The sequence below is a fragment of the Hordeum vulgare genome, chromosome 6H, assembly GCF_904849725.1.
Source record: "Hordeum vulgare subsp. vulgare chromosome 6H, MorexV3_pseudomolecules_assembly, whole genome shotgun sequence".
NCBI lineage: Eukaryota > Viridiplantae > Streptophyta > Magnoliopsida > Poales > Poaceae > Hordeum > Hordeum vulgare.
Genome location: NC_058523.1, coordinates 415,342,916 through 415,358,065, shown reverse-complemented (window position 1 = coordinate 415,358,065; position 15,150 = coordinate 415,342,916). Strand labels below are relative to the sequence as shown.

Sequence of the window (15,150 nt, the reverse complement as noted above, 5' to 3'; positions counted from 1 at the left end):
ACACACAAGTCTCATCTGAATTGTTCATGATGGACCAACCATTGCACACAGTTCGTGTTATTGGCGACGAAGGTAGAACTATACCATTTGCGATTGACGGATCACACACAGTTTGGTTGAAGGGGCTCACATGTATGTGTCGTCTTAAGACTTTCCTGCAGCAGTGACTCCTGGTATTTATATAAACCGAAGGGTTTAGACTGTAGTTGGAGTGTTTGGATTGATATAGCTCTTGGTGATTTTTTAGAGGATTTTGTATCAACTTAAATGCACTTCTGTTATGGAAGCATGATTTGTGCCAATGATCCGCATCTAGCCTTTTCTCCCTTTTTGACTATTTTTACTGTTTTGTGATAACTTATGTGACAGGGTACGTGAATCTAGAGGGTGTTGCTTTGTTTTACCGATACAGAGGCCTTCCTCAAGCATCTACCTCTTCCCAACTCATCTCTATGAAAAAACTCCTGTAGAAAATCCTCTCTCATATCATATCTCTCTTAATTCTCGACCAGTCAAAAAATAAAAAGAAAAAACCAAGCCATCAACGGTAGCATCGAGGGTAGAGCAGAAAGAACATGCTGCGCGACAACAACACTGGCCTCTCCAGCCCCCTCCCGACTTCTAGCGAATCGCTGTCAACAATGATCGCTAGAGGAGCTGGGGACGACACATACAATTACCTGTGGTGGAGGCCAGCAGTGGGTGGAGAGACATCGTTCGCTTCTCGGGAATTATCCTTGAGAAGCCTCGACCGAAGATGGTTCACCTACTCCCGGCCCCCTACTAAATCCCAATCGGCGACGCCCTTATTCCTTCCGAATTCCTTTCGTTAGTTCCTATACTCTCTCGGTCTAGCATGGGAGGCAAGTCTACCACAGTAGTAGGGCATCACGACGACAACTCGATCAAAACTCGAACACAAGACAATAAGCTTGACATAGTTAAAAACAACAAAAATGGCAACAAGATCCTTGATGTACCACACAGAAAAATACAATGACTTGCATGAATTGCTAAGTAAACAAAAAGTATCCCTCTACTAGATCCCTTTAAAAGCCACCATATATTTTTTTTTCATGCAGAACAAGCAACAAAGGCGCGGCTTCCCACTAGCGCGGCGGCCACCCGCTAGTTAAGATTAATGTTGACACTAGCTTTTTGGAGAGCATTGCAAGCATTGGGTGGTTGCAAGAAATTCTAATGATGATTTCCTTATTTCTTCATGGGAATATATTGTTTCCGTATCACTGTGGATGAAGCTGAGATAAGGGTGTACCTCGTTGGTCTCTATATCACATGTTATTTCAGAACCTGATTGCTCTAATAATGTGGTTTCCTTTCTTACAAATGATGTATATAGACATGTATTAAAGTATAGATTCACTCGATCATTATATGTAGTCGATAATGAAATTCATAAAAAAAACTTATATTCAAGAACAAATGGAATAGTTTGGTAGTTCGGTGAGGTTACAATTGAGAGGATGCATGCGTGTTAACTTTTCTTTGCTGAAATGTTTTACTCCGATAAATATTACACACAACATGTTTTCTTATTTTGTTATATCTCTACAAATCATTGCTGAGTTTCTCCGCGTGCAGGGTATCTTCTAATATATATTGTTTTGAAAACTCTTGCGAGCAACATATTAATCCATTAAATTACAGTTACATCGTAGAAAGAGAAAAAAAGAGGGCTTCTAAAAACCCGGAGGAAACATGTTGAATAAGCCGACTCTTGCATAATTACAGTCGCCAACGGTAATTCCCCGGAAGTTGGGATGACGTATGCACACAGGGCAATTAATTTCTAACTTAGCAGTAATATTACATGCATATGCATCATATATATACGAGTATATATGTGACAATTAACATATGGTAAGTGCTTACACTATATATATATATATATATATATACGTACCGAACAAAGGTCATAATCTAATTAATTACTTGATTGGTAGATTAATTGGTGTGACCTCGGCTGTGAGTACTCTTCTAGGCTCACTCCTGAGTACTCTTCTCGTTGTTCTCCGACGAGGAAATGCCGATGCCAACCTGCAGCCACGACAGTGACTCTCCTGCCACCTTCATGTCCTTGAGGTCGCTGACCTTGGCCCTCTTCGCACTGGTGCTATCCGCCTCGTCCTCCGTGGCCGCGGCGCCTCCGCCAGCCGCGTCGTTGCGGCTGCTCGTCGCGGTCTTGTTCACGTGGCTAGCATTGCTGTGCCCCGTCCAGGATTGCACGTACATGGACGCCGGCGCGTTGAGGCAGAGCGGGATATCGTTGAGCTCGGCGGCCTGTCTGGTGGCGACCGCCTCAGCCGACGGATTTGTTGGCACGTTGAGGTCAAGGATTCGCTGGTCGGCCGTGTCAAACATCGGGCGGCCGAGGGTGAGGTGGTGGCACATGGCCGCCATGAGGTGATCGGGAACGACGGGCTGGAGCTTGGCGGGGTCCGTCGCGCTGGAGGTGAGCCAGTGGCATCGCTTGTGGCCCCCGAGCGCTTGCCCCGACGTGAACACGCGGTGGCAGATGGAGCATTCGTGCACCTTGCCCTTCTTCTTGAACGGGGAGAATGCGACTGGCGCCGGTGCTGCATCAGCGATTGGCATGATGGCCATTTCCGTCGCTGCAGTGGCCACGACGATCTCGCCGGCGCCAACGCTCGTCGCCTTGCCGTTGAGATTGGTATCACGATTAGCGGGCTTTGCTTCTGCACTGGTATCTCCCACACCCTCACGGATGGCCTTGGTGTTGTCGTGTAGAGCAGCCGATGCCATAGGCTGATGATGGGTGGTAGTCTCATTGCGGTTGCTTTCAAGCTTGGCGGCGAAGCACCCCTTGACTTTCTTGTGGCTGGCACGGTGCCCGCCGAGAGCCTGGTGTGAGGTGAACACCTTCTTGCACGCCTTGCATTCAAACAAGCCGCGTGGGACGGTTGGAACGTGTTGCGCCACTACCATCGGAGGGGCAGAAAATTTGAACTGTGCAGTTATGGGAGGAATGATGGAGAGCGGCTGTGGCACCATGAGCCTATTCCTTTCTTCGTCCTTGCTCGCTGATGCGGACGACTCCTGGTCGGCGTCCACAATGACTGCTGCTGGTTGCGTGACACGAGACGACGAGAGCATGACAAGGCAATTGGCAAGGTCCTCCTCCTCGCTTGATGGGCCTGGCTGCTGCCCTTCCGACATGGTCATCACCTTAGCGCGGCGGGAGCGTTTCCCCTTGGACCACCCGGAGGCCAACGCCAGGTCCCCTTCATCCTCCTCGTCCTCCTCTAGGCCTTGGTCGGTGTTATGCAGCGGCGACGACGAACGCAGCGAGCCATCCAAATCCTCGTCCTCGTCAAAGCTGCACCTTCCATGATCCAGCAACGACTTCCACGACGTGAACTCCTTCCCGCAGTTCTCGCACACTCGGCAGTTCCGTGGCCGTCCAGGGTTGGCGCGGAGCCCGTACATGCGTTTGGCCGTCGTCGGCGACGGGCTCCCCGCCTCGGACGATTCGCCGGCGCCACCACCATCGTCATCGAAGGCGTCCTCGGCGGCCAGTGCGTCGTCAGCGATCCCGTGCGCCCTCATGTGTCCGCCGAGCGCCCGTCCGCACATGAACCCCTTCTTGCACACCTTGCAGTGGTGCTTGTACGCCTGGGGCGCCGGCGGCGGAGGGGGAGGCGGTCGCGGCGGCGCGGGGATCAACTGCATCTGCGCCACCGGCTGCTGGTTCTCCATGACCATGGCCATGATCGGTCGGCGTCCGCTCGGTTTCGGGCAGTGGCGCGCATCGGGGGGGGAACGAAAGCTAGGACGGGAGATTGGTGGCGCGTGGCGCGTATATATCTGCATGCCACTACTAAAGATAGTGGTGCAGTGAACTAGAATAGACATTGGATTGCTTTAGCTTGTACGGCTGCAATGGCTCCCGTCCTGCATGCACGGGGACTTGAAAGATTCATTCTCGTGTAGAGTAGTACGGTTGACGCGCGCGCCAAGAACAAGTACGGAATGGCATGCTGTTGCATGCGGGAGATCCACCCGCAAAAAAAGGAAAAAACAAAAAGAAGCTTGCATGCATCAGGGGCTGCGTTGGCCCATGGGCTAATCAACCAAGATTTTTTATTGTTTGAGTGGACGGAGTTGGGCTCGGTTGAAAACCAAGTCATTTGGGGCCCAAACCAACTAGGGGGATCGAATGACTAGAGCGGATCCAGATCGACCAGCCACCGGCGTCCTCGACGGACCACCGCCCTCTGCTCCGTTCGTGCTCCCTGCGCTGCGCACCGCCGCGGCCAGCGCGCACTCACCTCCTCTGCTCCGTTCGTCCTCCCCTCTCGCGCCCCCCCTCGACGGCTGGCGTACGCTGGGTTGAGTTACATCTCTCGTCTCCGGCAGTGGACGCTGCGCGAACCGTACTCGCCTCCCTCTCCGCCCCAGCGCTCGCACCACGGAACGCACAGACCTGCCTCCGCATCACTTCGTTCGCGATCCCGGCAGGCAACGCCGGCGGCCAGCAACGACGAAGGACGAGTCCCTAGCGCTACCGCTCGCCGCCGTGCTCGTGCCTCCACCCCACTCCGCGCGCCCTCCTGCATCTGCACCACTCCGTCCGTGACCTGCGTCCGCCGGTGAGCAGTCCCACCGAGAGGACGACCTTCGCAGCGGCGCAAAGGTTAGTTTTCTTCCCTATCACTCGGAATCACTTGTCTGATTTATTTTTCCCGAGCACTTCTCCAGTTTGGTAACCCTAGAAATGGATGTCTCGGCCCGAAGAGGGGTTTGCCACTTCATATTTGTGTTTCCTTTTGTATGTAAGCAAAGACATGATTGTTGACTCCTAGGCTTTAGTTTTTTTTTCCTTTGTACATAACACTTATTCTGAAAATTTATAAAAATACGCTGGGGAAAGAAATTCCTACAGTTTCGGGTAAAAAAATGATTGTTGTTTCATTGCCCAATCATTTCTGTCACTCCTTATTAAGTTTATTTGTGGGGAAATTCTGTCGAAATTTCTGGAAATCATGGCAGATTGGTCAAAATCTGAGTCAGATTTTGGCCAAATTTTCGAACTGCCCAGAAAATTGATTTTTTAACATAAAACCAGCATATTCTTCTGACTGTATCGAGAATGAATAAAGGAAGTTTGAGGTGAAAAAAAGAAAAGAGTGTATGGTTCAAATTTCAGCTCATTCTATGTTACAGTGGAAGAACAAGCTCAATCTGAAGTTTCTGTCCATTCAAATTCAGATTCCGATCAAGATTTCACACTCAACAGAAAAATCTGAAAAAGTACATACATTCAAATATATATTCATGTGAGTGTGATGTTCAAATTTCAGCCAATTTGAAGTTACGGTTGAAGAGAAACTAGCTCAGCCGTGACAATGAATGAGAGGAGAGAGAGGGCAGTGGCAACAAGGTCACTGGAGGTGTGATATTAGATTAACGAGAAACCTGTTAAAACTGAAATAGGGTATTTTATCAGATGGGCAAAGTAAAGTGTGGGGCATTTCATCCATGTCAAAGTAAACAGGCCTTCTAGGCAAGTGGCAAAGTAAGGTGGGTCATATTATCAAATACAGAGTGTACTTGTTCAGAAAGCACGCTGTTTCTATTCAATAGGGAGCTGCTGCCGGGGCAGCACTGACCTACTACACCAAGCATTGTCTTTGGTTCTCTCCCCCTAAAATTCTAGCTTTATAGGTGGAGCTACGCCCACCCTTTTAAGTCGTGATTTGTCTCCCACAACCAACGTGGAACTAAACCCAACAACAGCCATTGCGCCAGATCTTGAATCTTCCACCTGTAAGGACAGTCGAGTGCCACCTCATCAAATCAGCGGCTGCTACATCAAAGTCTTTTCTCCAGTGAGCTCCATGGTCGCCAGCAATACAGAACACCTCTGGGTATGGCTTCAGATCCAGAAATGTCCACCTACATCGCCATTTTATAATCATCTTGCCGAGCCCGTCATGGGATCACCTCATCTGCTTCCGTCCTTTGTCTTTGGTCCTATCAGATGTGATTGGTTGCTTGTTCTGGGAGTCACGAGGTGCTGGTTTTTTTGTATTTGTTTCACAATTTTGTGAGTAGAGGGGATTGAGCGACCTCTAATCTAGGTGAAAGAAGACGAACCCTAAATTTCAAGAATAAATGTGAGTATATGACAAACCAACATGATTTTGAATTGTGTTGTGTTTCATTGCCTTGCAGAGATTTTGTTGGCAATCAAACAAAAAAAATGCACTCTTTTGGTCCAACTTTTTGTAGTTAACTCTGTTCCAAAGTTTGATGTTTGCATTTAATTGTCATTTTCTTGTATTGCTACTTCATTGGTTGTTATTCTTTTATTGGGGTAATATATTAATATCAAGATGATACCAAATACTCCCTCCGTTCCTAAATATAAGTCTTTTAAGAAATTTCACTAGAGACTACATACTGAGCAAAATAAGTGAATCTACACTCTAAAGTATGTCTATATACATCCGTATGTAGTTCGTAGTGGAATCTCTTAAAAGACTTATATTTAGGAACGGAGGGAGTACACCCATGCACATAGCCAAATTATTAATAATGAAAAAAGACATAACCCAACCGAAGCAATTAACTGCTTGCAACAACAAAACATCAACATCAATCAACAGCTTGATTGTTTGTTAAAGCCACAGAATGTTCAATCTAGGATACTTGATGGGATTGATTTTTCAAAAGGTGCTAGAAGATTTTTGTAACCATATCCATCATTTTCTGAAACTATAATCATTCATCTAACCGATGTGCAAATGTTCACTTATGGTCTCTGCTTTCTTATGATAGTTCTATTTAGTTTGTTAGATGCGTGTTTGACTCTGACCTCCACACCTTGGGGGTTTGGTTTGGATTTTACGGAGACAGATTTGATTTTGGATTAGGTAATGGCCCTTGTCTGAGTGCTGTTGAGTTGGACCACCTAAATTGGAATTCAGGGCCTGTTCGTAGCTCCCCAACTCCTGCGAATCCTCGAATCCCACTTCTTGTTTCCACTGCCAGCTTCCGACGGGAGCGCCAGCCATCAAAAATACGTTCGGCTCCTCGTTCCAGCTTCTCGTACGTGCCAGCACGCCAATCTGCCTGGACGGGCTCGAGCCCAACCTGCTGAAGAGGTAACATGGCCATAGGGCCCAGTCGAACACATTAGCAGATGCGAGATAGAAGCAGCGAACCGGTACGTGAACCCCTCGAGTCACTTAGCGGTGGCATCTGCTTGCAAATAACGTCAACTCTAGGATTCCCGATTCCTGGATCGCCCAAATTGCAGCTCCGCGTTTTTGTACATGCGTGCCGCTTCGATCCTGGAAGCCAGCTTCTTGGAGCTGGGCCGTTCGGGCCAACTCCGTTCATAGATTTGCGGAAGCTGGGAGTTGGCGAGCTACCGAACAGGCCCTCAATAACCATCCGTCTGGAGCTCCACTGCTCCAGCCACTAAGTACTGCAGCTGGATCAGCAGCTTTTGCTTACACATTCTAGTTTAGAACTTTAGATTAGGTTGTGCTTCCTGTGGCAGATATTCCTGCACTTCCCTTATCTAAGCGTATGTTTGGACGGAAATCTCCTATTGAGGTGGTAAAATTGATGACCAGGAGGAGGTGAGCCTAGCCCAGTGTAATTTCTTAGTTGGATTCACTGTTGGTTTGGCAGTTTGTCCAATTGAATGTTTCTTGTTTGATTCCATTTTGTCTCGTCTTTAACAGTTGATGATTAGTAGCAGCATGGTAAATTCACTGAATTGATCTATTCAGATAATACAGATGGACGAAGTCACACAAGCCGTTGAAAACCTGAAAAAGGAATGGAGCCAAGCTGTTGCACAGCTTGAGGTGTGCATTGCTGCAATTGAATCCTGTGGGAAGATGGGGAAAGGGACAGAAGAAGCAATGTCTCTTCCTAGGTTGAACGGTTCTGCACAGGATGCACTGCAATTGCTCAATGCACTGCAGTGCAGGCTTGATCTTCTGGCAGAGCAGCTACCCACTTTTGAAGAAGTTCAGTCTGGACAGGCAACATTAGGGTCATGGAAGGAACAATATCAGAGGTATTCTGTTCTTAGAGTTCTTTTTGTTTGCTTTGTTTCTTTAGGTTTTGTATACAACTGATTTTGTGTTTTCAGGCTGCGTGTGAACCTGAGGAGTGCTAACTTGCAAGCAAAAGTGAATATTGGAAAAGCTGCTCAAGAAGAGGTGTGTGATATTTCTTCAGAATATGCTCCATTAATTTGATAGTTTATTACCCGAGCAATGCTAGCTTGCCTGTAATTCAAGGTCCTCTCACGTTCTAATTTTGCTTTCTCTAGAGAGAGCTTCTTCTGGGAGGTGGAGAAGAGTCCACTATCCGGAGGCGTAATCTCCAGTAAGTTGATTAAATGATTTCTTTGTATTGTTGGTATATTTTTGAAATATTTGAGAGGTTAGTTGTAGAATGTGGTTGATGGTCTGTTCAGTTTCACGGGAATTTACTGCAAGTGTAGACTTTTCGTGAAGGTCCCCAAAGGTTGTTAATTTTCAGTTCTAACGGAACAAGTCTACTTTTGTCACTTGGGCTATTGAGGAAGTCTATTTAACTTATTGAAATATGGAACTGGTTATTTAACATTCTCATATGGCCATTAGTGGTTCGGATCAGCGGTTCTGCTGACATGTACTTCCCCCGTTCCAAAATATAAATCTTTTTCAAGATTTTTTTTAGAGGAACCAGCAGGAGCTCTGCCTTTTCATATAGAAGAAGAAGAATTGGTCAGTTAATAAGGAAAACCGACCGAAAACCGATACAACAAGACGACCCACACACCGACCCCGAGGCCGCGCATCCGCCGAGCCGCCAACTCCGTTGCCCGAGCAACCGAAATCGACACTCTACAACCCTATTTCGGAGCCGCCGCTCCGACTTACAACCAACAAGAACACACACCGACCCCGAGGCCGCGCATCCAACGAGCCGCCAACTCCATCACCCGAGCAACCGAAGCCGACACCCAACAACCATCTCCGGAGCCGCTACTCCGACATCCACACCGGCCCCGAGGCCACGTTCCAGCCGAGTCGATGACTTTGCCGCCCAAGCGACAAAAGGCAACACCAGACGCAGAGGAAATCTTCGGAGCCGCCGCTCCGACTTCCACACCGGCCCCGAGGCCGCACAAACACCTGGCCGACGACAAAAACTCCATAGCCACCAGAGCTGACAAGGGACCGAACCTCCAAAGGCATCGCCCCCAAGGAGGAAGCGACCGAACGCGTCGATGCCCGCTGCGGCCAAGGCCAGAGCTAAGGTTTTCACCCGGAATTTGACTGAGACGATAAGGGAGGTGAAGGGTCTCCACACGACGACGCCTCCAAGGAGGGAAACGACGTCCAAAGACGTTGTCGCCGCCGGCATCAACCGAGGTCTTGCTAGGCTTTCGCCCGGAGCTCACCAAATCCATTGCCATCGCAGCCCGCCGACGTCCCTTGCAAGAATCCCTGATGCATCAGAGAGCCTGCCGCCGCCAACCACCAGTCACACGCGGCCAGCAAAAACCACACGACACCTCACGCCGTCGTAGCCGCCCCGCTCCAGCCACCAGTTGCAGCGCCGCCGCGCTGCCATCCTCCACATCTCCGAGAGCGGCAAAGCAGCACCACCGTCTTTGCCGGGAGCGGCAAAGCACCGACAACCCAGGACGAGCGGGCCTGCTGAGCCCAGATCTGGCCCAACCGGGCCCAGATGCGCCGCCGCATCCAGATCCAGGACGCCGTCGGCCTCGTACTGCCGCCCCTCTGCCCGCTCGCGCCGCAGCCACTCCGCCTGCTCGCGCCGCCCCACCACCCGCGCGGCGGCCGCGCACCGCTTAGCCCCCCGCGCCGAACGCGGCCGCGCCGTCGAGGGCGCCAGATCCGCCATGCACGCGCCCGCATCTAGCGCCGCCAAGCCACTGCCGCCCGCCTCCATAGCGGGCCGACATGGTCGAGCGCGCCGCTCCGCACCACCGCGACGGGGCCGCCCCAGCTCCAACCCGCACCGCCCGCCAGGCACCTCCCCCGCCCGATCTAGATCAAAGCCGAGGGAAGCCGCCCCCACGGCCATGCCTCCCCACCACCGCGCCGCCCGGCACACGGCCCACGCTCTGCCGCCGCCGAGACTGCACCGGAGAGCCGCCGCGCCCGTCGCTAGTGCCGCATCCCGCCGTGGCCGCTCCGTCCCGCATCGGGGCCACCGCGCGAGGAGCCGAGAACGCCCCGCCGGCGCCGGCGCCGGCCAGGCTTTCACTAGGGGGCTTCATACAAAGCAAAATGAGTGAATCTACACTCTAAAGTATGTCTATATACATCCGTATGTAGTCCCCTAGTGGAACCTATAAAAAAGACTTATATTTAGGAACGGAGGGAGTAGGTGGTTTTGCCACACTAGCTGTTTATGTCACAGAATATTTGCCATGCTGATATCCAGTCAAGGATCAGCAGCAAATAAAAAAGTGTATCTCTTCTCTTCTTCTCCTTCATCCTGTTCTGTTCACTTGCCCGCAGCCCGCCCCATCACCGGCAGAGTTCCCATGAATGTTGTGCTCAGTTAAAACTGCAGGGAGCAACTGTAACAGACTAACATTATGAGAAACCTCAAGATTTAGGTTGGATTTATGCAGCCCCAAACACATTTGTTGTGTAGACATTTAAAAAATAAAATCTTGCCTAGAAGAATGCAGATATGCTAATTCCATTTTATCGAGAATTTCGGAACGACCCCCATGTTTTTTGAAGGTGGATACGTCAGTTGAGAAATAACGGAGAACCTGAAGTAACTGAACCCAAACAAGAATTGAAATAGGCACATGCCAAAACAGAACATAAAGTAGTAAAATACACAAATTTGGCAATAACTCCTGTGCTTGGAGAAGAGCTTGGCGGCTAAAGGGATCGAGCTTGTTTGCAAAGTAGGCGGAACTAGACAGGTGTGATGGCTGGCTTCTACAGTGAGTGTTGCATGGTTGAAAGTTGGAACCATTGAGACAGTCGGTGTGCATAGGGTGCGGCAGGCAGCTGGCATGTTGGGAATGTGTCGACATAGCAGCACCAGCCACTGCCACACATAGCTCATCAATCATGATCTCACCTCCTTTCTATGCAGCAGTGTGGTACGTACTGGGGATGCTTGATTGGCAGTGGCTGTGTGCAATGATGGAAGGTTATGTCCCTATAGGTGACAGCCTGACAGAGATAGTGATGTTCACCACCGATATGGAGAGAACATGGATAAATATAACTTTCGTTGCTTGAACTAGGAAATGTGGTCAAGAAATTAAAATCGTTGTGTTGATGTAACTCTTTTATATGACCTTGAAATGAATTCGCATTGAACTAATTAAAGAATCGCCTGCTATATTTGTTATTTCATTCTATAATTAACATGAGGCTGCTAATGATGTAGGACAAAGGCTGGGATGACATCCGCTGCAGAAAGTATTACTGAGAGCCTCCGTAGGTCACGGCAGTTGATGGTTCAGGTTAGCACTCCTGCGTGTATAGTTGATATCTCATATGCTAATGATTTCCTGGTCGTAAGTTCAGAAGTAATTTATTATAGATGTTATGACAGGAAGTTGAAAGAAGTGCTAATACCTTGTCAACTTTTGGTAAGTTTTCCTGTGATTAAGGCCCGTGCCTACAATGCTCGCTTGTAAGGTTCTGTACATTTAAGCCTGGTCAGGCTTTCCTCACACATGTACTGTTATTTGATTATACTTGTTTTGGTTATTAATTTGTTACTAAGGAACCATGGCATACTCATGTGCTTCAAGTTTTCCATATGAATAAGTACTACTCTTTTTCCTGCGATTTTAATGCATCTCCAGACCTATTAAGGCCAAGTTGCTAGCTAATATTAATTTCTTTTTATGCAGATGAATCGACAAGTGTTCTCCGAAAGGCTGAAGGTGAATATCAAGGGCACCGCTCTTTGCTGATGCGCACCCGTGGTTTGCTCTCCACGATGCAACGACAAGATGTTCTTGATAGGTATGTAGCATCTATCTTTCGTAGAACTCAGAACCAGCCTTATTACCATCGTTTACGATGTGGTCGTGCAGTCTTCGTCTTTGTTCTGGCCTTTCAGTTGAACAAACTAAATGGAACAAATGGGTTTAGCTCCTGTTGTGACCCGCAAGACAAGTTTCTGCTTGTGTAAGAGCATCTACAACTGGACCCCCCATATGTATCCCCAAACGCTTGGGCGGACTGCCGGCCACTGACCGGGTGCAAAAACCACACCCAACCGGACCTTGCAAATTCGGCCCAAATGTCCGGACTGACCGACACTCCCCATACTTGACTCATATCTGGGGAGGATATGGAGACGCTCAGACATGCCTACCACGTCGGCTCCGACAAGTCGGATCCATCTCAAATCCTCTCAAAATTGGCTTCTCCACTTCGACTGAAATCCTCCTACACCCGTCCCCCATTTCCCGCCTCCGCACAACCTCCCACCTCCTCCCTTGCTCACTGTCCTCGTCCATCGGTGTCGATGTCATCGCTGACAACCCTGTCTGCCGCCATGGCCACGGGTGATGCCTCGGCGGAATCGGCCAGGCTCCCCGGCTTAGCTGTTCCTTGCAAGGCAACACCTGTTCCTTGCAAGGCGGAGAACCTTGCCTGGAAAGACCACCGCTGGAGACAACGCGAGCGTGAGGCGGCGACCAAAGCAGCTGCGGAGGTGGCCGGTCTTGGGATGCCCTTCATGCCTGCTGCTGAGGGCATGGACTTTGCCACGACAGCCACCAATCCGGAGGTTGTGGCCGTGGGGACAAACAACTTGTTGGCAGAGCCTGACTCCGTTCAGTGGACGGGCATCCTGGATTTGAGCTTCTCGTAAGCCGTCCCTGACGCGTCCATGACAACCGACTCGCTGTAGCTCTGAATGCATCGGGCGACGTCGAGCAATGCCGACTCCGGGCATGCCCACATGTTGTTCGACGGAAAGCCCGACCAAGACCCGACACAATCTTTGTCCCTTACCTACTTGCATTCCTTAATTCTTTTGTTGCACATACCATCAGATCAAACTTGTAGGAAGATAGTTAAATTGCAATGCATATTGTAGTAACAAATATTGCATGACATGATAAATGATGGTCAAGAGTCTTTGCAATTTACCATGGAGGATACCAATTCGTGTTTAAATTTGAGGAAACACCACACACTAAAATGAAGAAGGAAGTTTTTTTAGGGAACAATGAAGAAGAAAGTTGGTGCGGAAGTAGGGAAGCCTAGAGGTTTGGCATTCACACACTTTGTAGATGTTTTGTTGTGTGAAAGACTGAAAGTTGGTGTAACACGAGCATGGACCCAATATGTGGAACCGAGAAAAAAGGCAAGAAATATTGGGAAAATTTTAAGAACTTCACAATGAGCAAAAACAGTATGTGAAGCCACACCAATCATTACCAATTGTGTCCCATCCTCTCTCCAACATAGATGGTCACTCATCCAAAAGGTCTTGAGCAAATTTGTTGGTTGTCTTAAACAAGTTGTTGGCCGGAACCAAAGCGGCATCGGAGTTCAAACCAATGCAACTTTGGTGGCGGCATTGTAGAATCAAGTTGAGCAGAAGGCATTCACTTTTTCACATTGTTGGATGAAATTGAATGGGAAACCCAAGTGGCAGTCTGTTCTTAAGGATATTAAAAACGCCGCGAAGAAGATGAAGAAAAAGATTGGTCTAGCTCCCCGCTCAATCAATTGGATTGGGTGAGAAGAAAAAAAATGATGTGGTAGACATGCAAGCAACCGCGCCGAAACCGGCATGTGATGGGTAACAAGTGGGAGAAGGCGAGGGTGGCGTGTGAAGGCGTGGCAAGCAAAACGTCTGCCACTTGAACGGGCATTTTTTTCGCCAAGGAGGTGAAGAAGGAATGGTACACGATGTTCGTCAATGTGCAAAGGGAGAAGATGGAGTTCGACCAGGAGAGGTTGATCTTGGAGGAGAACAAAGTTGAATTGGAGAGGCAAGAGAAGGTTGTAAATGGAAGCTTGAACAAACGGTAACAATGCATGGTCTTGAGCTCGAGAAAGAGAAGTCGAGAGAGGCAGAGGAGTTGAGGATAATGTTGCAGGACATCAACCTCTTGGATAATGAAGAGAAGAAGTAGTTGCTTCGCATGAAGAAGAAGAAGAGGATCAACGACCCTGAGAACTGAAATCATTGATTCATTCGTGTATCGCTTATATATGTATGAACTATTGAATTTTATTTTGACATGCAATGAATTTATTTGGGCTACACTATCTTTGTATCGTTAAGTTTATGATGAATTTGCGTTGTATGATCGACCTGCATGGATTTGGGTATTGAGATATGGGGAGTGTGGTTGTGGATGCGGGCAAATGGGGACCTGCCGGCTGCGGGCTAGTCTGGGTGCGTCCGCGGATTTATAGGGCTCAGATTTGCTACTTCCGATTGTAGATACTATAACAACTATACTGTCTGGATCGTGCCAGTTTTTAACTATTATTATCTGTTCCAGGATCATCCTGACCATTGGGTTCCTCGTGTTCTCCTTGGCGGTTCTGTATGTCGTCTCAAGACGTATTGGCCTGTTGACTCTGCAAAGGAAGCTGGCCGATGCTATCAGATCAGGCTCAGTATCAGCTGGAGATATCTTGGGTAAAGTGCAAGAGGGGCCTGCCCCAACAAATGCTCCTCCCATCTATGATGAACTGTGATTTTACTTCCGCCCATTGTTTGTACATGAACTTACAACCAGAAGCAAGCTTTACCTTTCAGAGTTCTTATTTCTTACTTCCTCCGTTTCTAAATATATGTCTTTTAAGAGATTGTACTATGAACCACATACTGATGTACTCCCTCCGTTCCTAAATATAAGTCTTTTTAGATATTTCATTAGGGGCCTATATACGAAGCAAAATGAGTGAATCTACACTTTAGAATATGTCTATATACATCCGTAAGTAGTCCCCTAGTAAAACCTCAAAAAAAAACCTCAAAAAAGACTTATATTTAGGAACGGAGGGAGTATGTAGACATATTTTAGAGCGTAGATTCACTCATTTTGTTCCGTATATAGTCCGTAGTGAAATCTTTAAAAAGACTCGTGGTAGTTCATGGTGTTTAATGTAA

The 15,150-nt window shown here is 48.5% G+C and overlaps 2 protein-coding genes across 3 annotated transcripts; one reads left to right on the top strand and one right to left on the bottom strand.

Annotated features, from left to right (window-relative positions):
- Positions 1–1,909: 1,909 nt before the first annotated feature.
- Positions 1,910–3,786, bottom strand: LOC123402296. Its single transcript, XM_045096197.1, has one exon. The coding sequence runs from the start codon at positions 3,748–3,750 to the stop codon at positions 2,005–2,007; it is 1,746 nt and encodes a 581-aa protein (XP_044952132.1). The 5' UTR covers positions 3,751–3,786; the 3' UTR covers positions 1,910–2,004.
- Positions 3,787–4,201: 415 nt separating this feature from the next.
- Positions 4,202–14,908, top strand: LOC123402295. Of its 2 annotated transcripts, none has more exons than XM_045096196.1 (8): positions 4,202–4,675; positions 7,794–8,077; positions 8,153–8,222; positions 8,336–8,391; positions 11,443–11,518; positions 11,611–11,647; positions 11,915–12,029; positions 14,537–14,908. In XM_045096196.1, exons 2-8 carry the CDS (start codon positions 7,794–7,796, stop codon positions 14,733–14,735), a joined length of 837 nt encoding a protein of 278 aa, XP_044952131.1. In that variant the 5' UTR covers positions 4,202–4,675; the 3' UTR covers positions 14,736–14,908. The 2 variants fall into 2 exon arrangements, with proteins under 2 accessions (XP_044952131.1, XP_044952130.1); XM_045096195.1 differs by having other exon boundaries at positions 4,212–4,675; positions 7,785–8,077.
- The last annotated feature ends 242 nt before the right edge of the window (positions 14,909–15,150 follow it).